Here is a 25,930-nt window from a genome sequence, read left to right as displayed (position 1 = left end):
GCGTCCATCTTGGACCAGAACAACGTCAATCTCATTTAAGCTTGATGCAATATGTCCGGATATTCTATCTGCCTCGTCAACTGCTCAGTTTTTGAACTTGGAGACGTGGTGTGTTCTATGACTATGCTAGAAATCCTAATGACAAGCGCGCGAGGCTAAAACTCGCGAAGTAGAGAATGAGTTGGAAACTGAAAATAATATTCATATTTTGGCAAAAGGTCAACTGTGCATTGCATCTTTGAATTTCTCGTTCTCCAAGGATTTGAATTCATTGTTCATGGGCCAACCCTACAGTTTAAATCTCATACAAGTAAACAAAATCAATGCTCGCAACACCTAGTCTAGATAGAATGGTTTCTGTTCTATTGCATTCGCCATTTGCACGTCTTCCTCTGCGTCACGCTTCGCCTCGGTTCCTCTTGACTAAATACTGAACAAATGACACAAGTGACTGCGGAGCATCTGCCATTTCCATCGTCACCTCAATCATATTGAGCCCCTTCCCCTCCTGAAGTTCTGGGCACTGTAGTACCGTTTGAAGCTCACCCCAGTTCTTAGCTAAGAAAGTCCTAACTGGGTACGACGCGTCATCCCTGGGAGCACCGAAATAATTAGGCGCCTCCAAATTCCTCCAGGGCTGGACACTATTATAGCTTTCATCGAAACCGTGGATGATTCGTTCAATAGTATAGCCGTCGTTATTGAGGACGAAGATGGTAACATCGAGCTTATTTCGGATCATATCGCTAATGGATTGCACAGTCATCTGAAGACTTCCGTCTCCTTCGAATAAGATGGTGCGACCTGAGGGCCGTGTGCCCTCCTGCTGAATTTCCCTTTGAGCTAGCGAAGCACCTTGGGCGGCAGCAAGCATATAGCCAATGGAAAGCCATATTGTCGAGTTGATGACAGTCGTGTTATCAGGAAGAAGAAGGCTCTGTCCACCGTAAGACGCCGTGCCAGTCTCTGTCATGATAATATCTCCCTCGCGGATGAAGCTCGAGATGAAAAGCCAGAAGGAGTACTGGTCCACAATAGCATCTTCTTTTGGTGTTGGTAGGTTTTGGAGCATGCTTCTCAGAGAGGGACACTCGATAGGATAAGGCTCTGGTATCGGGAGTGATATAGACTTGAGTCGTCGTAACAACTTTTGGAGGGCGGACTTGATGGAGACAGAACGACCGCGGGAATCTTGACCGTTCCAGTGTATCGAGTGCTTATCGAACGTCACGGCCACTCGAGGATCCGGTAGAGCTGTGAACCCAAAGGTGTTGGTCTCCGAATTGAGGGGCCCAAAGCGAAGCACTAAATCTCGAGACTGGGCCCACGCCTGATGGGCTGGCACCCCTGCGGATCCGAAGTGGACGCCGTGAAAGTTGGGCAAGTGTTCGCTAACAACTCCTTTGCCGCCGGGGCTTGTCAAAACAGGAATGTTCGTTAGCCTAGCCAACTCGTTGATCTCATCCTTTATGCCAAGTCGGGCGGCAAAGGAGTCCACTAGGATCATAGGCTTCCTGCTGCGTTGGATGCGCGTGACAATAGCGTCAATAACTTGGTCCTCGAAAGATTCATCATAGTGTGTCATGGACAGTTCCAGCGGGGAGGTAGGCGCTGGGACCTTTGCTCTGACCATGTCTGTGGGCACTTCGATGTATACCGGCCGGCTTTGGCGAAGACATTCCACCAGGGTTGCATCAATCATCTCGGGAGCTACGGACGCATCCATAAGATTTGCCTGGGCGACAGTGACAGCCTTCTGCATATCTGCAAAGACTCTGAAATTACCATCGCCCAAGGAGTGATGTAAGCAAGCGCCGGCTTGCTGAGCGGCTACCGGAGGCGTCCCGACGATATGGACAACTGGTGCTTTCTCAGCGTATGCGCCGCCGATTGCATTAATAGCCGAGAGTTCTCCTACGCCAAAGGAGGTAACAAGGGCGCCAATGCCTTTAATTCTTGCATAGCCGTCCGCAGCATAGCCGGAATTTAATTCATTGGCGTTACCGACCCAGTTGATGCCTGCTGGCTTGATATAGTCCAGCAGAGTTAGGTTGTAGTCTCCGGGAACGCCATGAACGGAACCAAGGTTGAGTTGCGCAAGTCGTATCCAGAGATACTCGGCGAGGTCAACTGTTGGCGCCATCTTTGAGTGGTACAGCTTGGAAATAAATCGTGAAGGTTTGAGATAAATTCGGGAGCGGTGCGTAAAATCGGTGAGGATGTTCATGATTGAACAGGGGATTGGCCCTTGTAGGTCTTTTATGTCTATGATCATATGCTGGGCAACTCTTCTATAATACTTCTTGAAGTTCTTGGTCCTCGTTAGCATCACCCTTCGAGATATCAGGTATCCACATTACGCCGAGTTGGCCGATCACTCTTCGTAACTTTCGCCTTATAATAGTGTCTCGCCGAGACCCACGTCATGTCTCGCTCGGTGCGCGGCGAATAGCGGCATGAAAGGGTCAATTGCGACGATTCATCTCGTGAAAGCCGAAATTCAAGTTCCACATAGTCCTAGAGGAGTCCAGCGGTATCGGTCATCACTGGGAAACGAGATATGCCGGGCAGAAGGACAAGAGCAGAAATCTTCGTCGTTTTGGCCTCATTGAGACGGGTGGATGGTCCAGCACCTAGAACATTACAATAGTATTGTGTTATGCAGCATTGGGTCTGCGTTGGCTGATGATTTGCTTTATTCTGTGGTTTAAGCTGTCCAGTTTAATCTTATAATACCTCTTGTACTTAAACAGCATGTAGACCACCTTTGTGTGACGTAGTTTAAATTATACCCAAGACAGAATATGTCGGAAAATGAGTGAGTCAAGTCTTGTTGCCCATTAATTTTGAACACGATGGAATATTGTGAACAATTGTTGGTGTCTTCGTCTTCTATGTATATCGACTTGAAAAATAGGCTTACTATAGATCTTGTGGTAGACGCAAGATGCACCAAAAGCAAGACCTGATTGAATATATAGAGATCACCGTCAACTTTACTGGCTATTTAGACAACAGAGCTAGTTGGAACTCGCTCATGTGCTGCCTAAAACTACATAACATTGGTAAAGAAAAAGGTCGGGTTGCCAGGCACGGCGCTCTGGGCAACAGGTAGTATTTCTCCCGCCGTTTCGCCCGTGATGATATCGACGCCCTGTATCCCCCCGTTCTGGACATTGACGACCTGGATCTCGGTCAAATTTGCAGACCGTTTGAGTGTCTCCATCATAGAGACGAGGACCCCCTTCTCTTCAAAAGGCAGCTTGCGATCGAACACGGTCCTCTCTGTCTCGCCCGCCAGCAGACGCTTCTTCAAGGCCTGTACGAAGGGAACGGCGCGTTTCTTGTCGGCCTTGTCGATGCGGCTTATGAGCACCTTGTCATCGACTGACTTGGTAACTGGGTCCCACAGCTCCCGGAGGAGCTCAACCTGGGCGGCCTGCCACGCCGGAAAGTTCTCGCTCATGTAGATAGTGAGCTTCTTGTGCTTCTTGGGATCGAACGAGCCTTCCTTGCCCTTAGCCTTCTTCTTCAGCTGCACGCCCTCGGCCGAGTTGATGCTAGATGCCGTCTGCGAGATGTACCTGCGGGCGGCGCTGAGCGCGGTGTCGACATCGGGGAGCGTGGGGAACCGCGCCAGCTGGATGCTCTCCGGCTTCTCGAGGATCTCTAGCCAGATGCCTTCTGCCCAGTGCGGCGCAATGACGGCGAGGAGCAGGCACTGCAGCTCCACGAAGCGCCGGACCACGTCACGGTGCAGCGTGGAGACGGCGCTCTGCTCCCTGTAGAACGAGAGCGCATTGTTGAAGCTGGAGGTGGGGGTCAGTAATTTCTTCGTCATCAATGGCATGCCTGGGATGGGGGTCAACTAACTCGTAGAAGCCCACCTTAAGAGCCAGTTTGTAGTTAGTTTCGCCTGGGACGCCGAGAGATTAGCAGGGCCGACGGCGGTTGGGACCTCAGATGCACTCACCATAGTGCGTAATCGCCTCCCTGGCGAGGGAATTCATCTCGTTGGCAAACATCTTGTCCATGTAGTTCAGCTCCCCGCTGCGCAGTGTGCTCTTCAGCGTTTCTTGAATCCATTCTGTCTCACGTCAGCAAGACGGCTCAGGGAAGCTCGTGAGCAGAAGACGTACCGCGAAGCGTGTACAGCCGCAGAATGGCCGAGTCAATCGAGTCCTCGACCAGGTTGGAATCGCCAATGCCGTCTAGCAAGTTGTCAGTTGACGGTACGGCCCCGTTGTATAGTAAATTGGGCTGCCTCGTTACGTACCACCGGCGTCTGCTAGGCCGATTCGAGTGGCATCAGCGCCGTACTTGCTAACGAGGTCCTGCAGTGTCATGAAGTTTCCAGTCGACTTGCTCATCTTCTCGCCATTGAGCATGAGATGGCCGTTGCATCGTATGCCCCTTGGCCAGTATTCAGGCTGGTCCTCCCAGATGGCGAGATGAACATAGAGAAAGAAGGTCAAGTGGTTGTTGATGAGGTCCTTCCCGCTGCTCCTAAGGGTGAGGGGGTACTCGTAAGAGAAGCTTCGCCTCATAGTCAGGAGGGAGGCCTCGGGGATGCCCGACTGGAGGACGTCGTCTCCGAGCTCACGACGGCAGAAGATAAAGTCCCATACCTCATCACTCATCTGGCACGCATCAACGTTCAAGCTGCCCTTGAGGTGACCATAGATGTCCGCGTGCAGGAGGTGGCAGATGGTGTAGTAGGCCATGTATATTGTCTAGCGATGACGTTAGAGTAATCCGGGAACATTTATAGGAAACGCAGTTTACCGAATCAGAAAGTGACTCAACCATAAATTCCGGGTCCCAGGGTAGCTTGGACCCCAGCCCGAAGCGACGGGCACATGCCCACTGATTCAGCCAGTTCAGGACGCCATCGAATGCGTTGCGGGTTTCGTCCCCGTGTGTATTGAGGCCGTTGTGCAGATGGTGAAGAACCACCTTTTTCCACGACTCTTCGCCGTAGTCAATGTACCACTGGTCCATGAGGGCTACAATGCACTCGTCGGAAGAGCGGCTGATGACCTTGCGGTCGGGCTCGGCGTAAGCAAAGGCTAGCCCCTCGTCGATGAGATACTGCCGGACTTTGGGCTTGGCCGTTTCGACAGCCTCGCCTGCGTATGGACCAATCTTCATCTTGCCCTTGTAGAAGCTGTTGACAATCGTCAGCTTATCGGCATGCCTTTTCCTATGTATACGTGACTGGGTATGTCACAAAGGTTCACGTCACTTGCCCTTCAGTATACGCCGTCTCTTTTGCCTTTTCCAGCTGAATTGTGTCCTTGGGGCTGTTGATCTTGAGCTCCTCCACAAGAGTCTTGGCAAGCATGTCGCTCCGGGGAGTATCAATGATGCTAATGATCTCGAGCTCTGCCCATTTTTGTTCAATGTCGTAAAAGTCTGCCTTCTTTCGGAGGTCCATCGTGGTGATATAATCGGCGGGCGAGTCGGAAGGAACGCAAGCGACAACGCCTGGAGAAAGACGGCGTTAGCGTGAGATGTACGAAGGGACATGGGAAACAGACATACCTGTGCCCTTGGCCGGGAGAATTGACTCCATGGGAAGGACCCTGACTCCGCCAACGTGTACCGAGAGAGGGGCATGGAGCAAGGTGCCAATTAGGTCGGCCCCAGATACGTCGACAAGGTGATCGATCTCGCCGTCCTTGGAGAAGATGCCCTGGTGCGCCATATTACGAGCAGCACTGGCACATTCAGTCCAATGGTCATCCTTCATCAGGGGGTGGGATAGGTTACTAACCGATGGGTGACGAGGTAGTATTCGCCCTCAGAAGCCTTGAAGATGCCGTATGTGATTTTCGGGGAGACGAACACAGCCGTCTGACCGTACATGGTCTCAGGCCTCAGCGTCGCGGGGATGACGAAGACCTTGGCCCCTGGGGGTAACTCACGCGGTCTCTTGCTCCATTCCAGGACCTTCATCTTCAGGCCAGTGTACTCCTGTGGGCCGACGCCCTCCCCCTCGGATCTGTCGTGGTCCATACAGGGTTGCCCATCTTTAATGGAGTAGATAGTGTATCTCTTCCCGAACTTGATCTTATTCTGCTTCTTCAGCACTCTCATCTGCCATTTTACCTTGTCGGCGTCAGTAGCTGGTTTTTCAGAGGCGTCGACGTCTCGAGGGCTACGAGGTTGGACCAAGGATAAGGATTCGGCCGCAGGATTGGGAGGGAGCAACCTACAAAGGAGTCAAAGTACGGGTTGATGTCGGTGGTGATGAAGGATCGCCGCCAGTCGATACGGCATCCTAGGCTTATTAGGTCCTCCTTAGCCTGAGGAGGGAAGTAAGTCAGCCAGTATTGGGGGTCGGCAAAGCGGTGGATCTCCTCTTTGGGAATGTCCATGGACTCCATGATCTGGAACTGGTACTTTAGATTCGGCGTCTTGGCATTTGCCTTTGACTTGGAGCTCGAGTTCTTGGCGAAGTCCTCGCGCTTCTGATCGACGGCAGGTGCTTGATCGATGACGGGCTGGTCGTCTTGGTACATGGAGAAATCTTTACCGAACCGCTGGATCTCCATTTTCAACTTGTCCGCCACGGCCTTGATGGGCATCCCTGTCGCGTGGAAGCCCATGGGAAAAAGAGCCTGCTTTCCCTGCATCCTGGCCACCTGTATACCATGTTCTGTAAGCCTGATCACCCTCCCGAGGGTACTGAAGGACGTACGCCGGCGCCAAACTCGACTTTGCTGACTGAGAAGACATGGCCAGCGTGCAGCCGGCCATTCTGATACGGGAAGGCCATCGTACCCATCCATATTGGGACCCGTTCCCGCAGCTCGGCCGGCGTGATGGAGTCGGGGGGGTATTCGTCGATGGAGGGAGCGTTGACCTCAAAGATGTTGCTGTCGACCCAGATCTTTTGGTACTTCTTTTCGACGGCGATGATGCTGTCTCGCTTCTCGGTGCCCTTCAGCTCCTTCGTCTTGGGAAACTGGGGGCTCTCTCGTGCGCTGGGAGCGTCGACGTTCGCCATGGTCATCAACGGACGCTTTCTTTGTTGTCGATGGTATTCTTCCTCACTGCTTAGAAGCTGATTTTCTTCTTTTTCTTTTTGTCTTTCGTGTTGGTCGAGGTAGGCGGCAATATTCACAGATGGCCTGAGCCGATCAATGGGACCCTAGAGCGTGTGGGGTGCCCCTTACTTACTTTGCTGGTGCCCATCAACCTTTCTCCGAGCCAAGGGCGCATCCATTCTCGGCGGCAGTAAGTAGATCGGCGTGTTGTGGGGATAGAAAACATGCAAGGGGACGAAGAGTCCGATTTCTCCGACTGGACCCCACTACTGTACTCGTCTGATTCAAAGGGTGGAATTAACAAATGAAATGCTTCACACGCGTTCTATAGGGTGCAGGCGTTAAGGATTTATGGGTAAGAAGACCTGAGTGAAACACGCTGGCCGGCTCACTTAACTGTCAGACGACATATTGACCACGAAGAATTAAAAAGAATGACGCATAGTAGGGCAGAGCTCTACCGTACGAGTGCCGACTCCCATATTCTAAATATCACACCAACAAGCAGAATGTGTGTCAGAGAGGTTTAGTCATGTCCAGTGTAGTTGATATAGAGTCAGGGCAGCATTGTTATGTTTCGTAGGTCCCTCTACTTAGCCGTACAACTAATAAAAATACATAATACTCCACGCCTATGAAATACACTCGCCAAAGCCCTCCCTTAAAATAGTTTCCATCAAATCATCTGTCATTTCTTGAGCCGCTGGGTCGCTGCCGCCCGCATCACCATAGTCCGAGGTAGCAGAGATTCGCGAATCAACGCCTTCCTTTTCAGCATGCAAGTTCACAGACGAAGTTGCAGCGCTGCTCAATTCTTCAGAATGATCCGAGGGTGTTGCTCCATCGTCTTGTGACTGACACCCCTCGGCAGCTTTTGATAGGCCTATATCCCCGCCCAGGCCAAACTGACTCTCCAGAGTGGCGATGAGGCATTCGTCAAGCCCGAGGATATGATGCTGAAGTTGATCGCTCGCTTGAAGAGGCAGGCTGGCAATGTCCAAACCCTCCAAATGGTCGTGACTGACTTCTACTAGATCTTTCAGAGGGTTGGCGTCGAACGAAAATAAGCCTCTGAGCTTGATGGGGAAGTCCCAGTCCTGGGGCAAGCGGCCCTTGCTGAGGCTTAGATCTAAGGACAAGACCAGACGAAGATACGATCTAGGCTGAAAAGCAAACATGTCTGCCCAGTTGACATTCAGACTGCTCCTTCGGACACTGGGCTCGTCCAACTGGGCGAGCTTGATGATGTGGCGGATAATCTCGCTGACCCACTCAACACCGTCATATCGAGGCCAGTACACCCTCATAAACTGGATGAGGGTGTTGAGTTGCTGCTGCGTTGCCCCCGAGGTATGCGCTTGGTCCGGCTCTGCGGTTGGTGGTGGAGAGAGCTTGACGTCTAGGATATTAAGCACAAGAGGCAGAACAATGAAACCAATGGCGGAACTGGGCAACCGTTGAACAAGCCCCAGGCGGAGCAGCTCTTTGTGGCACTCTGCGATGTCCGCGTTCGCATCTTGCAATTCGCGTCGCGTCTCGAAGATAGTCGACAAATCGTTGGGGAGGGAGTGAGAGGGCCCAGTGCTCGCCCGTAAGATATCCAGCTGAAGCACCTCGTGGTGGCAGAGGACGATGCGCGCGGTGTGGTAGTACATGTACATGAGATTCGTATACAAGATGATGGATTCGTGATTGGCGGATGAAGTACGTGAGCTTGTTACATTGGTGGGGTCGCGGACTTTTGGCGACTCAGAGACAACTGAGGTATGCCATCGTCTGAGAGCTGCCTTACACGTCTTCAGTTTGACGTGGCTCTCATCCGTTTCCTCCAGGTCCGGGACCTGCATCCCCTTCGGTGGGACCACAAGCAGTAAGATATTCGTGAGTGTGGCGTGCAGCTCGACCGACTGGGCGAGTATCTTGGCCAGCCTGAGCTTGGTGGTGGGGTTGTACACCTTTGACCGTTGGAGCTCATCTTCCAAGTCTTTAGAAGTAAGGGGGTCGAGGTTGAAATCAAAGTGATGCTTGGTTATGCGGATTGGAAGCCTCATTAAGAGGCTCATGGAGCGGTCTCTAATGATGCAGCACCACCAAAGCCTCTTGAGAACGTTTTTCTCCTTCAAGCGCGCGGGAGAGATCATGGTTGGATAGAGATGTGCCTCAGCAAGCATTGCGTTCTCAATGGCGAGACTCAGCCACAGGGTGTTGGGCTTCCTCGAGGACGAGAGAGATGTGAAGGAGAGAAGGACACATGCCTGAGCAGCCACCAGGGGTGACGATTCGCATTCCATGTCGTACAGGAGCTTTGCCCTTCGCAGAAACGTTGCTCGCATGGATCGGATATCCCGGTAGCCAAGAGCCTGGCTTGCAGACTCGGAGATGAAGGTACATGCAGCAAAGAGCATTGCCTGTAATAACAGCAGAGACATGGGTCTTTCGGGTGGGTAGCGCGGGTCGTGGTAGTATAGTTCCCAGAAATCGCCCTCGTTGATAAGCGGTAGGAAAGGATGGATGTGGAGGAAGTAGTCTTGGACAAGTTCATCGAGGAGAGGCTGCACAGGGACTCTAAAGCAGCCCTGGGTGTCGAGAAACGCGGCATCTTGCTGGGGAATTTGGTGGAGGTTTGTAAGAGTGAGAAAGGGATAGCAGCAGTACGATAGCTCCGGGGACCCGGGGGCGTTGGGCACCATGGGCCAGTGGCTCTGGAGACTTGTTGAAGAATGGCTGGGCTTGGGAAGAAACGCTGGTAGGTCATCGAGGGCAGATGTGTAGCGCGAGACTGCCGGCTCCGAGGTTAGCATATGTAGAGGTTCAGTTGTCAACTAGACGCAACACGCTCACATTGTGGAGGAGTGAAGTGCTCGCTGGCTGAACCCGCTGGATTCTCTGGAGGTTTGGCGGATTCATGGTGCGTAGTACTTTGGTCGGCGTCGCCATGACGACAGTCATCTACCCCGGGCTGAACTGGAGGATCCGCAGGCAGACCACACGGCGAAGTGTCGGTCGGGCCAGCAGGCTCCAAGTTGGCAACCGTTTCAGCGATTCCCGAGCAGTCTCTCGCAGGCGGTAGGGGCCCGTATGGGGGCCAAGACGTCTGGATGCCGTCCTGGACGTCATGTTGGGCTCGGCGGCTATGATAGACAGGTCAACAAATGGGGGAAGGTTACTGGCCGGGGATGGGACTCGACCTACTACTTGGAAGCCCTGCCCGTCACGACGCAAGGCTCGTCGTCGAGATAACAGTTGGTGCAGGGGCGCCCTCGTTGGGAGACGTCGCAACGGACCTTACGGGCGCGGCACGATAGGCATGCCTTGCGGGCCCTCTTGCGACCCCTGGCTAGGAGACTCCCTTGGGTAAGTTGTGGTGACAGTTGAGCGGGTAGAGCACCGTCGTCTGTCTGCGGGTCGAGAGAGTCCATGCCGGCTGGCTGGATGACATTTGTCCAATTGACTGCAGTGGTTCTTCTTCTCTGAGGCTCCTGGGATGTTGGAGAGAAGCTGCTGGATGGGCTACCGATATTGAGGGGAGTGAGTAGGTTCGCGTGCTAAGGCTCCACGACGGAGAGGAGACGGTGGGGGGGATCGGGAGGAAAATCCCGGGGTAGGGGAGATTGATGTGGCACGGATGGGGAAGCAATGTGAGCCCGGTTAAGGTTCCGCCTTTTCACCGCGGCAAAAAAGGATCGGCATCGTGTGGCATACCTACAGTACACTACAGTATCACCACTAGGTTCGTGCGGCTGGATATGAAAAAACGCAGCCCATACTTTGGGGTCGTCTAACTATCCGGTTTTATGTCCAGCTTGTCGCATCAAGGGTTCCAATCCTAACGATATGAGCTTACATAGCTGTGCCCGAGCACATGGCTATTCAGTTTCCTTTGTTCTTCAGAAACTCTCATAACTTGACTAATACCATCAATGATCCCTGTGGAGCCAGTTTGCTTGTCTTGGCCTAGTCCGTCAATCCAAAGGGTGAACATGACAAGCCCCGTGGACTCTGTGTGGTCGGGCAGGGGTAAAAGAGACGAGACACAGAACGAGGGCGTTTACTACTAAGTACAAGTATTTTAAACTCCACATGTTAAGATATCAAGTGCCAGAACATGAGGGGAGGGGAGGGGAGGGGAGGGGAGGGGAGGTGGCTGCAGGCTAGGGCCGTCGACTCGGCTCTCCTCCGCCAAATTCGGCTGTTTCGGGGGGGTATGTTTCAATTTCACGGCCCGGCGGCTTATACTGACCGGCAAACGCCCTGAACTGGACGTTGGCGCACCAAAGCGTGTCTCTCGAAGCACAATATGAAGAACTCGCCTTGGTTCTTGCCGAGGTGTTTTGCAGACGGCTATTCGGGGCATCGGGCCAGATGAGTCCGACAAAGCAGAGGAGAGTCTTCGACCATGGTTGCGAGTATAACTAAGATCCGGCCTACTAACAAAGCCGCACTGATTGAGGTCAATCTTCTACCAATTGGTCAGCCAAAATCAGGCTCCCGTACATCACCCAAGTCACCATCATGGTTTTTTCGCCGCCGTCATGGGTACCGGAACTACCCATGGGTATGTCCATCCCCACGCTCACTCTTAAATGCCAACATAGCACTAAGGCGTCACCTCTTTGGCGGCCAGATCCTCCCGATTCCATCAGCATCGCCGAGTTCATGAGCAACGATGACTACGGGCGGTATCCGCTCGCCAAGGCGAGGACCCCGTTCGTCTGCGGCCTGACGGGGAAATCGTACACGGCGGCCGAGACGGTTGAGCGAGAGGATCACCTTGCGAGGGCCATTGGAAAGAGGTTAGGGTTTACCAACGAGGGATCGGAATGGAATCGAGTCGTGACGCTCTTCTCCTTCAACACTGTCGGTTTCACGAGACACACTCGGCCATCGCTTTAGCTTACCTACTCCTCGCAGATCGACTACGTGCCATTGACGCACGCCATTCACCGTGTCTCTGGGATTGTTGCACCAGCTAATCCCGCCGCCTCCGCGTTCGAGCTGGAGCAACAACTCCGGTCGTCAGGCTCCGTCGCGCTGTTTACGTGCGTCCCACTCCTGCAGAACGCCGTCAGAGCGGCCAGCGCAAAAGGAATACCGAGCGATCGAGTGTTTATCCTCCCCATGCATATTGGTGAACGGGCTGACGGATTTGCAACCATCCATGACCTCCTCGAGGAGGGCAAGACTGTGCCTGCCATCAAAGAGCTGAAGTGGACTAAGGGGCGAGGGGCGAGACAGGTGGCGTACTTGTGTTTCTCCAGTGGAACCTCTGGCTTACCTGTATGATTCGCTTGCGCTTTCGGCCATTGCCTCTCTAATCATCGCATAGAAAGCCGTCATGGTCTCGCATTTCAACATCATCGCAAACATCATGCAGCTCACCGCATTCGAAAGCTTCTATCGCCGACGTCACAGCATTGACTCGCAAGTCCTGCTCGGACTGCTGCCTTTCAGTCATGCTTATGGCCTCGTCATCATGGCACACGTCGCGCCGTACCGTGGTGATCAAGTCATTGTTTTGCCCGGCTTCCGACTCGACACGTTCCTCACGGCAGTTCAACGGTTCAAAATTGAGCAGCTGAATATTGCTCCCCCAATTCTAGTCCAGATGGTATCCAACCATGAGAAATGCAGAGAGTTCGATCTTAGTAGCGTCCGTTTTGTCTACACTGGCGGGGCTCCTCTGGCTAGCGAGACTCTTCAGAGTCTTTCTGCATTATATCCTCACTGGCACCTTGGCCAGGTCTACGGTAGGATGCCTTATATCCAGGACTTTTATATCACTAAACAAGGACTAGGCATGACCGAGACTGCGGTCGTCATTACCTCAACCAGCGAATCGGATATTCTTCACGGGTCCTCGGGCTCTCTTCTCCCTTCGATGAGAGCTAAGATCGTGGACACTAATGGAAACGAAGTAACGACACCCGAGACGCCAGGCGAACTGATCGTTCAGGGACCCTCTGTCACTCTAGGTTATCTGAATAATGAGAAGGCGACAGCGGAAACATTCTTTTGGGACAACGACGGCCGATGGATCAAGACAGGTGACGAGGCCATCGTTCGCAAGTCCCCGCAAGGTCACGACCACTTTGTTATTGTCGATAGAATCAAGGAACTCATCAAAGTCAAGGTATGCACCACCGCACCGACTGTGACTCTCCAGCAAAACTAACACTTGGTGGTAAACAGGGCATGCAGGTTGCTCCAGCAGAGCTTGAGGCCCATATTCTCACGCATCTCTTCGTGTCTGACTGCGCCGTCATCCAGACGTATCATGACCGATCGGGCGAAGTGCCCAAGGCCTTTGTCGTGAGGTCGAAGGAGTCGGCTGGGATTCCAGAACCAGAGATGGCGAGATGCATCTGCGAACATGTCGAGAAGCATAAAGCTAGGTATAAGTGGCTGGCTGGAGGAATTGAGTTTATAGACGCTATTCCAAAGAACTCGACCGGAAAGATTCTTCGTCGACAGCTCAGGGAGAAGGAAAGAAATGCTATAAAGGAGCGAACGGCGCGGCTATAGAGCGCCGCAGCTAGTGACAAATTGGCTCGTATGTTGAGCTAGGTATAGGTCAGATTCTTGATGCAGATTAGAGGCGAGTAAAATAACATGGCTCAACGGTAGACCAGTAGGTGCATGATAAAGAAGACAAATGTGTTCCTTGTTATAGTTGAAGCCGAGATAACCCAGCTAGAAGATCGATAAAAAAGACGATGAGCAACGTTAAGCGATAACCGTCAAAAACGTGCCAAGAGCTTTCTAGGACCTCCATCTCGGGGATTCTTCGACGTATATTCAATCGCTGGCCACCAAAAGCATCCCCAGAGGACATCTGCAACCTTGTCCACCTGGGCTCGGGACCTTTCGTTAATCTCCGCCTGGCAGGTCCGGGAATGCATGTTTTTTTGTCACTGAGAAGAAACGGAGAGCGTTGGAAGGATAGCCATGAGCCATTTATGGGGGAAACATGCGTAAACAGAGCCCTAAGCCCTATCGCCAGCTCCCATTTATATGCGATATACTACCTGGCTAAGACACCAGAAACGACAAGAACAACTAGAATCCAGGTACTAAACTAAACAAGCCTCGGCCTCAAAGGCTGGCCCTGAGCTTGTTCAGGGGAGCAGCAGGCAGCTTCAGGACCCGGATGGCATTCCCTCCCATGAATTCTTTTACAGACGCATCTCTGAATCCGTCCTTAGTGCCAACAAGATAGGTGTTGACGTTATCAACGCACTCCTTCAAGCCCAGCTGAGGAAAGTTGGTGCCAAACATGACCTTTGTCCTCCCGGTCGTGTTGGCAAACGTGATGAACTCCGGCGCATAGTACTTGGGGGACCATGCGCTGGTGTCGATGTAGACATTCTTGTGCTTCCAGGCCACAGCGACGGTTTCGGCTGCCCAAGGATATCCCATGTGGCCCATGATGATCTTGAGGTCTGGGAACTTGAGAGCGATGGTGTCGATGTACGGGATCGGGCGCCCAACCTCGCTCGGGCATGCAGGCGCTGTGTGGCCAACCTGGGTGAGGAAGGGAATGTCAAGTTCGATGCACTTGACGAAAAGTGGCCAGTAGTGACCATCGGTGGGGGGCAGGTTCCAGAGCCAGGGAACGACTCTCAGTCCCACAAAACCCTCGACCTTGACATAGTGCTCGAGGTCCTTGACAGCCTCGACGGGGTTATGAAGGTCGACGGCAGCAAGGCCAAAGATGCGATCTGGGTATGCCCGCGTGTACTTGGCAACCTCCTCGTTGGAGAAGATCATCTGGCCAGGGCGGCTCCAAGCAGACAGGCAGATGTGAGAGACGCCTGCCTCGTCCATCAAAGCGATCACCTCCTCAGGAGACCGTTTCTTGTCGGCGATGGCGGGGTCAGAATGGCTGTAGGAGAACAAACGAGCGACCTCAGGGATGGCGGCGCCCAACTAGAAAACAGTAACGTTAGGAAAACGCCGTTTCGATCAGATTTGTCGGGAGGATTTCCCTTACCCCGGGGAGGTTGCACCAGACATCGACGATGGGGTATTGAAACTTGGGAGGTGCCATTGTGAATGCGTTGATGTTGACCGTCTCGATCTCGGACACTGTGACTTGCTCTGAGGGTGTGGCTAACAGCTATTTTGCACCGTCTCGAACATACGAAAGAGGATAATAAGGAGCCTTATTTTGTACAAAGGGAAGCGACACGAAGCCGGCTTTATCTTTCACCGAGCGGCTCACAAAGGGGCCTATGCTCGGCCAATCGCAGGGCGAAGTGTCACGTACCAAGAGGAGATAACTTCCCGAATGAATGTTGGTCGTTTGGAGCTGCTGGGTTGGGTCGGCAAAATCGGTTGTAATTCAATGACCCCGCCAACAGCCGTGGAACTAGAGATCGGCAACACTCTTGCTTGGCGTGCATGGGGCTTCCCCATCCCCATGGGGCCCCGCGCAGCCCCGCGCAGCCAACATGAACAGCTTTAGCCTCGAGGGCGAGAGTTCAAGCACCGCCGAAACAGCCGAACCGAAGAGGAGAATAGCCTTGGAGACGGGATAAGAGTGTGCTAATAGCCGAGGGTTTGCTGGGAGAGTGACGCTCTCATAGCCATTATCTAGTCTATCCAACTATCTACCCTAAATTACAGTATATAGAGGTTATATAAGCCTCCGTGTCTCGCTCGCAATCTGAATTACGGCAACAAATCAATCTGGGTTCCAATACTGCTTTTTACTTGTAAACGTCAACAATCTATCTCAAGCATGGCCGCGATCAACCCAGCCCACCACTCCCAAGACCCCGAGGTTTCTTCCCCTGAAAAGGGGGTCGTGAAACCTGTCACTGAGCATGAGGAAGACACACTTCGAGAATTCTCCCCAGTCGAGACCAAGAGGCTTCTGAGAAAGATTGACTGGTCCCTCCTACCTCTTCTTTCACTGCTGTACTTGCTCTCGTTCCTCGACCGAGCAAACATCGGCAATGCGAGGCTGGCTGGGCTTGAGGAGGATCTGAACATGACGGGCAAATGGGACTACAGTGTAAGACCATCTACAGAGTATCCAGTGGTGCTTACTCATTCTGATCCACGCATGATCGCAGGTCGCCGTCTCCGTCTTCTTCCCCTTTTACGTCTCGTCCGAGATCCCCTCTAACCTCGCCATGAAGCGTTTTCGCCCGTCTATCTGGATCCCTTCAATAATGCTCGCATGGGGTATTGTCATGACGCTGATGGGTATCGTCCGCAACTATCCCGGTCTCCTTGCCACACGGATGGCGCTTGGGCTAGCCGAGGGCGGCTTGTTCCCTGGCGTTACATACTAGTACGTCGCTTGCTCTCGGATGTGTCCCCCATATCATGCTGCTGCCGCATATGGGCTCTCTTGCTGACTACGGGATAGCATCACGCTTTGGTATAAGCGGCATGAGTGCGGCCTCAGGATCGCAATCTTCTTCTCCGCTGCCACCGCCGCTGGCGCCTTTGGTGGTCTTTTGGCTCGTGGCATCATGGAGATGGATGGAGTCGGCGGTCTCAGCGGATGGTCCTGGATATTCATCCTCGAAGGAATTTTTACCGTCCTAGTCGGTGAGTGCAGCTTATACATTACACAACACTACCTTGGCTAATCATTCAAATTCAGCATTCTTTGCATTCTTTTCATTGCACGACTATCCAGACAGCGCCAAATTTCTTATGCCTGGTGAGACGAGAGAGGTGGTTCGCCGCCTGCGAGATGACTCGTCAGTTTTGTCCAACGAACTTCACTCCAAGTTCGTCAACCACGCCTTCATGGATTGGAAAATCTGGGTGCACATGTTTATCACCATCGGGATATTCTTGCCCATCTACTCGGTCTCCATCTTCCTCCCAACCATCATCCGCAGCATGGGACATACCGCGGAGCTGGCTCAGCTTATGTCCGTGCCACCATATGTCACCGCTTGTCTTTTGACTGTCATAGGCGGATTTATGGCTGATAAGCACCGGCAGCGTGGTGTTTATGTTATATCCCTCTGCATAGTGGGGTGAGTTCTTATCCAGACCATGAGCTTCTCTTCAACTAGTTTGGCAGCCTTGAGCTAACCAACTTATAGCATCATTGGACTTGTGATTCTTGTCACAGTGGAGAACAGCGGTGCAAAGTACTTTGCTTGCTTCCTTGTGCTGTCCGGCATCTTCGCCTACGTGCCGCAGGGCACTTCTTGGAACGGGAACAACATTGGCGGATCCGTAAAGAGAGGAGTTGGGCTAGCCATGCAGATTGGATTTGTAAGTCATCCTCCCATTAGAACTGTTTGTTACGGATGCTGACTCTGTCAAGGGAAACATTGGTGGCGCCGTTGCAGGCTTCATCTACAGACAGGAAGATGCTCCGCATTACCGTGCCGGCCACGGTACCTTGATCGGGACCCTCTGCATGAGCTGTGGCCTAGCCATATTCATGACGTGGTATCTGCGGAGGGAGAATGAGAGGCGTGACAGGGTGTACAAGCCACCTAGCGAGTATACTCTCGCAGAGATGGAACAAGAATCTGAGAAGGGCGACGATGCAACCTTTTTCCGGTACACTGTTTAAGGCTTCGGTACCTCTCTCACTGTAGTTATTGAGTTACAGCAACTCTTTACCTAGTTTCTTGGTTTAGTTAATTTTATATATAAATTTGTATTTTGTAAAGTAATTTTAAAAAAGTAAAGTACATTTATTATCTATTTAAACGCTTCTATTAATATAACTATTTATCGATTCACAACGTTAATAGATACAGTATATACTCCGTCCCTTACCCCTTGAGGAGTTCCTAGATAGACATAAAGGCGGCCGGGTTGATAACTGGAAGGCACGCTGGTTTCATGGGGCAAACCACTGGGGTGCATAAGTGCGCCACCCCGGAGTTGGTGTAGGTAGAATTCTTCTCCGTACGAGCTGTAGTAGCCGGAGATGGAGTCCACTATCCTCTTTGAGCTTGCCTGGTCCAGGGAATCGTAAATGCCCACCCAGGGCTTCACAGAACCCGCTGATGCGTCGCCAGGTTGTGCCATCAGGCTGCACACGATGAAGAGACGTGCGGTGACGAAGCTATCTGAAGTGTCGGAAATCTGAAAGTCGACAAAGCCAGTGAATCGTTCACTATTGTCCGTGATGAATGACTGCCGGTGCGAGTCCCACAAGTCGGCTGGCTTAGCTGTGAAAGAATGGAGCTGGAACCCCGGGCTAAAGTTGAACTGAAATGCGAGATTCGTTGCCGAGAGATTCTTCAGGTTCCAGGAAGCGAAGGGGGTGACCCGTTTGCGGATGAAGACCTGATGGCGAGCGCCAGCCCAGATCCAGGAGTTCTGTGTCTCGAAGAGCTCGGCAGGACGAGTTCGAACGTAGCCATCCGCAGTCTTGGATAGGAAAACGCCGACCCTTTGCTCGCCGCCGCTATCATCGGGTATGATGCAATCCAGATTCAGAACATAGTCTATATCATCACTTTTACCCAGAAATGTCTCCAGTCTCAGACCTCTGTTAGTCATGGTGAAGACATGGCCTTGCCTGATATTAGGTGCCCGACGAAGCTTTCGACAGTGTGCAAACTCGGCGGGAGACTGGGCCAGGATCCCTCGGAAGTCTTGAGGTGACGTGCCTGTCTCCTCTTGAGCCTTCCATGCGAACACGGAGAGGTCAGTCGTTTCTTTCGCTATTTCCTCCTGCAACCTGGAGAAGGCCTTGGTGCCCTCGCCGTACATCATTGGCATGTTAACGTCAAAGATACCAAGAAGACAGTAGGCGAGATCTTCGACTCTCGTGGTACTTCGGCTTGCCGCCCAGGACATCCGTTTCGCAATTGGTATGCTCTCGAGGAAAGCATTATTCTCCAACACTTCAACTTCGATTCCGGTGATATCGCTAATTTGGTGTCGCAGCGTTGTTTTTGTTCCCCTATGGCGCCATTCGGAATCATGAAACTCGAGGTTTTGCGGGGCAATCAGCTCTTGCAGTGTCCATCCTCTTGTGAACCACCGACAGGATGATAGGCCGCTGAGCGAATCGTCCCCTGTACCGGAGTGAGGTACCAAATCCTGGAGGTGAGCAAGGCAAACCGCTGAGCACTGGTACCATCGGAACATAGAGTTTATCGCCTCAGCTAGCTCGGCGCTGCTACGCTTGTCCACGCAGCACGTGTCGACCCATGCATATGCAAGCCCTCGCTGCTTTGCTAGTTGACAAGTCTTCATGATTTTGGTATAGCCTCGCCTCTTCTTTGCTATGTCTGGTTGCATCATGTCGTCGAAGGTGACTTCTCCATCGTCCCATGTATGTGAGAGGATTGCATAAGGAGTGGACTCCAACTCCTCAGCGTCGGCTCTTTCCAGTTCGATGGTGGTCGTATTGATGAGCCACATGGTTACGATACTATAGGGCTGGCAGGAGGTCGCTGGTTGTACACAGAGATGAAGAAGATCTCCAAGGTCATCGCCGAAGCAGATAGTTAGGCTTCAGCGGTTTTGCGTTGAAAGCGGGGTTATAAGATTCGTTCCTCTTGTCGGATCGGAATAATAATCGGCATAACGCTCAAACTGGCAAGGATCATGTCAAGAGAGGATGCTGACATTCCTTTTTGAGTGGTGACTGGACTGTAGAATCCTTGAAAGATTATGCTCTTTTATATTTAAGTTCACGCAGTTTCCTTGCCGATATCAACTACCTAGATAGTTAATAAGCTAGTTAGAGGAAACCTAAATACAGGTGCTAACCCCGACCTGAAATGCGTCACTGTTTTGGCGATCCTCTGGCTCAGTTTCTAAGATAATACTATCCCATAGAAACCCTCTCCACTTAGTATACCGTGTGATAACGTTGCCGGGGGACCTGCAGGAACCGCAACATTGGCCGTTTAACCTTTAACCACCATTGCCAAGAACCAACGATCACATGAAGGAAAAGGGCGGGGGTAAGTGGATGATGAACTGCTGGATGTCTGGACATAGACGGCCATTGCCATACGCAAGACATCAGCCTAGTGCGTCAGGGTCCCAATCACCTAAGGCGGATTGCAGAAGTGTCGGGAGCACCGTGAACAGCCAGGCTCTTCCTCCTTGATCTCAGAAGGTAAAAGCGTTCAAACCCTGGTGATATTGCAAGACACCGAAGCCTTGAGGGACAATATGTTCCGCCAAGGGGGTGTTCGCAGGACCCAGGTTTGGCAAGCTGTTCGCCGAACCAGGCGGAAGTTGTGGGGTCATGTCGTATGAGACCTGTGCAGTCATTTGACGGTCAAGATGATAGAATTTGGGCTCCTCTCGTGTGGGCATGGTGTGATGCTGTTAGCCATGGACTGCTGCGAAGGCGGGCAGGGTTTGTGGATGGTGACCAAAGACCATCTGCTGGCCCGGTGGGGGCATCACAATCCCAGACACGCCTTGAGAAGCCTGGACGGATGCGTTTGGCTGCAAAGGAGGGCTGGCGGCCGGCGCGGAGGCCGTGGCTGGGAGACCTTGTACACCCTCAGCTGGGACGGCTTCACCACCCACGGCTCGCGGCGTGGGAGTCGGAATGCATAACACAATATCGATGAGCGCCGCTGCGTGAGATTCCAGATTGCGCACCGGAACTCCAGCTTCCTTAAGGTACTTCAAGACAGGCTGCATTGCCTCGCGGCGCTGAATATCGACAAGCTTCTCAAAGTGAGGGTTTCGGGGGATTTCCAGTTCAGGCCACATTATGCTCCAAGCTTTCTTCCACCTGATCTCGTCAGGGCTTCCGGAAATACCCTTACTCTCATCAGGACTTCAGGCTTTCCTTAGAATTTCCAAGGACATGAACCCGAAGCAGATGTTGTAAGACGGCACTCCACCTCAATAGAGTAAACCCTGTGCATTGCTCAGGACATATCTTATAAAAGAAACAAGCGTATTTCTCGGTGAGGGTTGCCTTCTCGTTCGGATTCAGGGTGCCATTGCCGCCGCTACTGCTAGCTGCATCTTTACCCGGAGGCGTACTGTTGTGCTGGTCTTCCGATCGAGGCTTTTTGCTTTCAAGTTGGTGCTCCTCGCCCCCAGAGTTCTGACGTTTCTGACCAAAGGCAGGTAGAGAGGCCTCGCCAACAGACTGAGAGATGTGGACAGAAGGCATCGCCAACGGTTCACAGACAGAGCCGGTCGTCGCATGCTCCACGTAGAGCGCGAGAGGTTCGACGACGGCCGATGTATCGAGTAGTTGCAATGTCGACGGCAAAGCCGTCCCTGCCATGGATTAGCTCATCGCCCACAGTTCATTCCGATACTCACCATATCTGTTACCCCCAACGTGTCCATGGATGTGATCCAAGGTCGTTGGTGGTGTCACATCATCCCCAGCGTTGCCATCAGAAGTGCCAGTGTGATTTTCTGGCGCATCATGTCGCAGTATGATCTGTTGGGAGCCGGTTGAAGTAACTCGCAGGAAGTCTTCTCTAGTGTTGCCATCTACCGATATCCAGCTAGATCGGGCTGAGCCCTGGCCTTGAATATGAGGCTGAGTTTGATCGGCTGGGACCGACATGACAAATGTGTAGTAAAAGGCACTATGAAGTGATAAGGGTATTAATTCTTTTTATTTTACTTTAAATAAATCTAGAAAGATAAATAAAGAAAATATAAGAAAAAGGACTTTATTTTAAAAATCCTTATAGCTTAAAGTAATATATAATATATATATATAGCAAGTATTATAATTATATAAGTATTATAAAAATCCTAATCTCTAAGCTAAAAATTATAATAAAAATACTATAAATTATTTAATTAATTAAAATTACTTATTATACTCTTCCCTAGATATCTTAATTATTATTTAATAAGTCCTTATATTATAGCTAGGCTAGCTATAAATATTATAATATTAAACCCTTAGTTATATTAATCTTCCTTAATTATTACTCCGCGATAATTTTATTATTACTTATAATATATAATATATATAATAAGCGAGTATTATAGATAAGCAAGTATTATAAAAATCTTAACCCTCCTTAGGAATACTATAATAAAAATACCATAAATTATCTAATTAATTAAAACTACTCGCTATACTCTTCCCTAGATATCTTAATTACTACCTAATAGGTCCTTATATTATAGCTAGGCTAGCCGTAGATACTATAACGCTAAATACCCGATCGCGCTAACCTTTCTTAATTACTACTCCGCGATAATTTCGCTATTACCTATGCATTAATATCTATTTAATTAATTATTTGCCTTTTTTTTTCTACTATTATGACCCCTCTTTTCTATAGCCGGGTTCTTTTTGCCCTCTAGCGCCGACTAAGTATCTTATTTGCCTCCTAAAGGTCTTTATTCTTAGTAGCTAATAAGATAACCTAATATATAATTACCTTTATCCCCTTCTTAAGAGATCTTAGGGCTTTAAGGATTAACTCTAAGGAATTACTTTAATACTTTCTAATTTATCTTTTAAGGTATTTAGACTAAGATTAGGCCTTAAGTATAGTCTTTAGGATCTTTAATGCCTAAGAGGTTAATTAATTAGATACCTCCTTAACCGGCATTAATATCTATAGCTATATATTAAGCTTTAAGATTATACTTTCTAGATTAAGAGGAATAAGCCTAGCCCTTTTAAATAATACCTTAATATTTTTTTTTATTATAATAGCCTTATATATTATATAGAAGGCTAGAAAGAACTTAGTCTTTAAAATATAAATTATAAAATATCTAATTAGATATTTTATTTCTTAATTATAAGCCTTCTTTAGTATAATAAAGTACTTAATATTAAGGGGCTAGAGTAAATAAGAGGAATAAGGTAATATATAAAGCTAGATAATCTTATTTTCCTTATAATATCTCTTAAATTTAATAGAGTAATAACTTTTATAGCTATTAAGGATTAAGAGATAATAGGAATTAATTAATCGATTAGTTATATACCGGTTAAAGTGCTTAAGCTATTTAAGATTAATCTTATTATTAGTCTAGTTATTTTAGGTTATTGCAATAGCCTAATCGCCTAGGAGGTTATTTTCTTAGTATTAGTTAGCGAGGTAATATTAGCCTAAACTAATAATAAATAGCGGGATTAATTAGCCTTCTATATTAATTACTTAGATTATTATAATCTATTCCTAATTTCTAGGCTATATTAATTTTAGCTTTAAATACCTTTCTAAGCCTATAATAATTATTTTACTTATAATTATACCTATAAGAAAGCTAATTTTATTAAAGTTATAAATATTATTTAATTAGATATTATACTTCGCGATTATATTCGCTATAAGCTAAAATTAATTATAGATAATAATTAAATCTTCGCACTTAGCTCTCTAGTAGTTATATTTCCGAAAAAAATATATCTTAAGCTCTAAGTATTACTTAATAAAGTTATAAGCCTAGTATATACTAACTAGTAATATATCGCGGTCGATAAGTAATTAATTAGCTATATCTTTAATACTATATAGCTATAGGGGAAATCCTCGCGAATCTAGGTCAAGGATAAAATAAATAAGGATATCTTCTTCTAGATTAGATAGCTTATATAAATTAGGGATAATATCGCATTAAGACTAGATGCCTTATTGCCGGCGATATAAGGTATAATAATAAACTATATATATCGCTATAATATATTAGATACTTAGTTTTAGGTTATTTTAGAGGGCTTAAAGTATTAGAAGAATTCTAGCTTTAGTATTAGAGCCTAATATACTAAGTAATTAAGAATTAATTAATTAAATAAAGAAGATATAAGGTAAGGGATTTTTATAATACTCGCTTATCTATAATACTCGCTTATTATATATATTATATATAGTAAGTATTATAGTTATATAAGTATTATAAAAATCCTAACCTCTAAGCTAGAGATTATAATAAAAATACTATAAATTATTTAATTAATTAAAACTATTTATTATATTCTTCCCTAGATATCTTAATTATTACCTAATAAGTCCTTATATTATAGCTAGGCTAGCTATAAATATTATAATATTAAACCCCCGGTCGCGCTAACCTTCCTTAATTACTACTCTATAATAATTCTACTATTACCTATATATCTATATCTATTTAATTAATTACCTTCCTTCCTTACTCTACTATTATAACCCCTCTTTTCTATAGTCTAGTCCTTTTTGCCCTCTAGTGCTAGCTTAATATCTTATTTGCCTCTCGAAGATCTTTAACCTTATTAATTAATAAGGCAATTTTATATATAATTACCTTTATCCCCTTCTTAAGAGACCTTAGGGCTTTAAGGATTAACTCTAGGGAGCTATTTTAATGCCTTTTAATTCATCTTTCGAGGTATTTAGATTAAGATTAGGCCTTAAGTATAGTCTTTAAGGTCCTTAAGGCCTAAGAGGTTACTTAATTAAATACCTCCTTAACTAGTATTAATATTTATAGCTAAATATTAAGCTTTAAGATTATATTTTCTAGGTTAAGGGGAATAAAGCTAGCTCTTTTAAAAGCCCCCTTAATATTTCTTTTTATTATAATAGCCTTATATATTATATAGAAGGCTAAAAAGAACTTAGTCTTTAAAATATAAGTTATAAAGTATCTAATTAGATATTTTATTTCTTAATTATAAGCCTTCTTTAGTATATTAAAATACCTAATATTAAGGGGCTAAAGTAAATAAGATAAATAAGGCGATATATAAAGCTAAATAATCTTCTTTTCCTTATAATATCTCTTAAATTTAATAAACTAATAATTTTTATAGCTATTAAGGATTAAAAGGTAATAATAATTATTTAATCGCTTAGCTATATATTAATTAAAATATTTAAGCTACTTAAGATTAATCTTATTATTAGTTTAGCTATTTTAGGTTATTATAATAGCTTAATCGCCTAGGAGGTTATTATCTTAGTATTAATTAGCGAGGTAATATTAGCCCGCGCTAATAATAAATAGCTAGATCGCCTAGCCTTTTATATTAATTACCTAAATAATTATAATTTATTCTTAGTTTTTAGGCTATATTAATTTTAGCTTTAAATACCTTTTTAAACCTATAATAATTATTTTACTTATAATTATGCCTATAAGAAAGCTAGTCTTATTAAAGTTATATAGATTATTTAATTAGATATTATACTTCGCGATTATATTTACTATAAGCCGAAATTAATTATAAATAATAATAAGATCTTTATATTTAGCTCTCTAGTAATTATATTTCTAAAAAAAATATATCTTAAGGTCTAAGTATTACTTAATAAAGTTATAAGCCTAATATATACCGACTAATAGCGCATCGCGATCGATAAGTAATTAATTAGCTATTTCTTTTATATTATAAAGCTAGGGAGGAAATCCTCGCGAATCTAGGTCGAGAATAAAGTACTTAAGGATCTATTCCTCTAGATTAGATAGCTAATATGATTTCTAGATAATATTACGTCGAGATTAAATACTATATTATCGATAATATAAGGTATAATAATAAACCTTATAGATAATTATAGCTTATTAGATACTTAACTTAGGGTTATTTTATATAGCCTAAAGGGCAAGGAGTATCTTAGACTTAATAAAAGCCTATAATATATTAGGTAATTAAGAAATAATTAATTAAATAAAGAAGATATAAGTTAAGGGATTTTTATAATACTTGCATAACTATAATACTTACTATATATATATATTATATCTATATTTATATAATTAATTACTTTCCTTTCTTACTTTATTATTATAACCTCTCTTTTTATAATTTAGTCTTTTTTACCCTTTAATATTAACTTAATATCTTATTTATTTCTTAAACATTTTTTATCTTATTAATTAATAAAATAACCTAATATATAATTACTTTTATCTCTTTCTTAAAAGACCTTAGAGCTTTAAGAATTAATTCTAGGGAGTTACTTTAATACCTTTTAATTTATTTTTTAAGG

General features: G+C 47.6%; 8 protein-coding genes across 8 annotated transcripts; 2 read left to right on the top strand and 6 right to left on the bottom strand.

The window, feature by feature from the left end:
• Window positions 1–397: 397 nt before the first annotated feature.
• NECHADRAFT_82254 (uncharacterized protein) lies at window positions 398–2,143 on the bottom strand (the record flags this gene model as incomplete). Its single annotated transcript, XM_003040074.1, has 1 exon — window positions 398–2,143. The coding sequence occupies one exon, from the start codon at window positions 2,141–2,143 to the stop codon at window positions 398–400; it is 1,746 nt and encodes a 581-aa protein (XP_003040120.1).
• A 909-nt stretch (window positions 2,144–3,052) lies between these two features.
• Window positions 3,053–7,012, bottom strand: NECHADRAFT_44437 (uncharacterized protein; the record flags this gene model as incomplete). The annotated part of the gene is made up of 11 exons (XM_003040073.1): window positions 3,053–3,809; window positions 3,874–3,916; window positions 3,974–4,087; window positions 4,140–4,211; window positions 4,277–4,733; window positions 4,786–5,167; window positions 5,241–5,487; window positions 5,545–5,720; window positions 5,777–6,111; window positions 6,219–6,647; window positions 6,704–7,012. The coding sequence occupies 11 exons, from the start codon at window positions 7,010–7,012 to the stop codon at window positions 3,053–3,055; spliced, it is 3,321 nt and encodes a 1,106-aa protein (XP_003040119.1).
• Window positions 7,013–8,122: 1,110 nt separating this feature from the next.
• NECHADRAFT_21539 (uncharacterized protein) lies at window positions 8,123–10,381 on the bottom strand (the record flags this gene model as incomplete). The annotated part of the gene is made up of 3 exons (XM_003040072.1): window positions 8,123–9,838; window positions 10,006–10,108; window positions 10,248–10,381. Coding segments are annotated over 3 exons (1,953 nt in total), but the record flags the coding sequence as incomplete, so codon positions are not given.
• A 1,183-nt stretch (window positions 10,382–11,564) lies between these two features.
• Window positions 11,565–13,574, top strand: NECHADRAFT_94784 (uncharacterized protein; the record flags this gene model as incomplete). Its single annotated transcript, XM_003040083.1, has 6 exons — window positions 11,565–11,607; window positions 11,677–11,909; window positions 11,964–12,329; window positions 12,379–12,799; window positions 12,848–13,182; window positions 13,242–13,574. 6 exons carry the CDS (start codon window positions 11,565–11,567, stop codon window positions 13,572–13,574), a joined length of 1,731 nt encoding a protein of 576 aa, XP_003040129.1.
• Window positions 13,575–14,144: 570 nt separating this feature from the next.
• Window positions 14,145–15,099, bottom strand: NECHADRAFT_82251 (uncharacterized protein; the record flags this gene model as incomplete). The annotated part of the gene is made up of 2 exons (XM_003040071.1): window positions 14,145–14,978; window positions 15,043–15,099. The coding sequence occupies 2 exons, from the start codon at window positions 15,097–15,099 to the stop codon at window positions 14,145–14,147; spliced, it is 891 nt and encodes a 296-aa protein (XP_003040117.1).
• Window positions 15,100–15,792: 693 nt separating this feature from the next.
• NECHADRAFT_44450 (uncharacterized protein) lies at window positions 15,793–17,604 on the top strand (the record flags this gene model as incomplete). The annotated part of the gene is made up of 6 exons (XM_003040082.1): window positions 15,793–16,068; window positions 16,130–16,350; window positions 16,429–16,613; window positions 16,669–17,053; window positions 17,123–17,297; window positions 17,350–17,604. The coding sequence occupies 6 exons, from the start codon at window positions 15,793–15,795 to the stop codon at window positions 17,602–17,604; spliced, it is 1,497 nt and encodes a 498-aa protein (XP_003040128.1).
• Window positions 17,605–17,752: 148 nt separating this feature from the next.
• NECHADRAFT_82249 (uncharacterized protein) lies at window positions 17,753–19,415 on the bottom strand (the record flags this gene model as incomplete). The annotated part of the gene is made up of 2 exons (XM_003040070.1): window positions 17,753–17,761; window positions 17,814–19,415. 2 exons carry the CDS (start codon window positions 19,413–19,415, stop codon window positions 17,753–17,755), a joined length of 1,611 nt encoding a protein of 536 aa, XP_003040116.1.
• A 921-nt stretch (window positions 19,416–20,336) lies between these two features.
• Window positions 20,337–21,552, bottom strand: NECHADRAFT_82248 (uncharacterized protein; the record flags this gene model as incomplete). The annotated part of the gene is made up of 3 exons (XM_003040069.1): window positions 20,337–20,789; window positions 20,836–21,254; window positions 21,300–21,552. 3 exons carry the CDS (start codon window positions 21,550–21,552, stop codon window positions 20,337–20,339), a joined length of 1,125 nt encoding a protein of 374 aa, XP_003040115.1.
• Window positions 21,553–25,930: the final 4,378 nt, after the last annotated feature.

The sequence above is a fragment of the Fusarium vanettenii genome, assembly GCF_000151355.1.
Source record: "Fusarium vanettenii 77-13-4 chromosome 7 genomic scaffold NECHAsca_81_chr7_3_0, whole genome shotgun sequence".
NCBI classification, from domain to species: Eukaryota; Fungi; Ascomycota; class Sordariomycetes; order Hypocreales; family Nectriaceae; genus Fusarium; species Fusarium vanettenii.
This window is presented reverse-complemented; position numbering and strand designations above follow the sequence as displayed.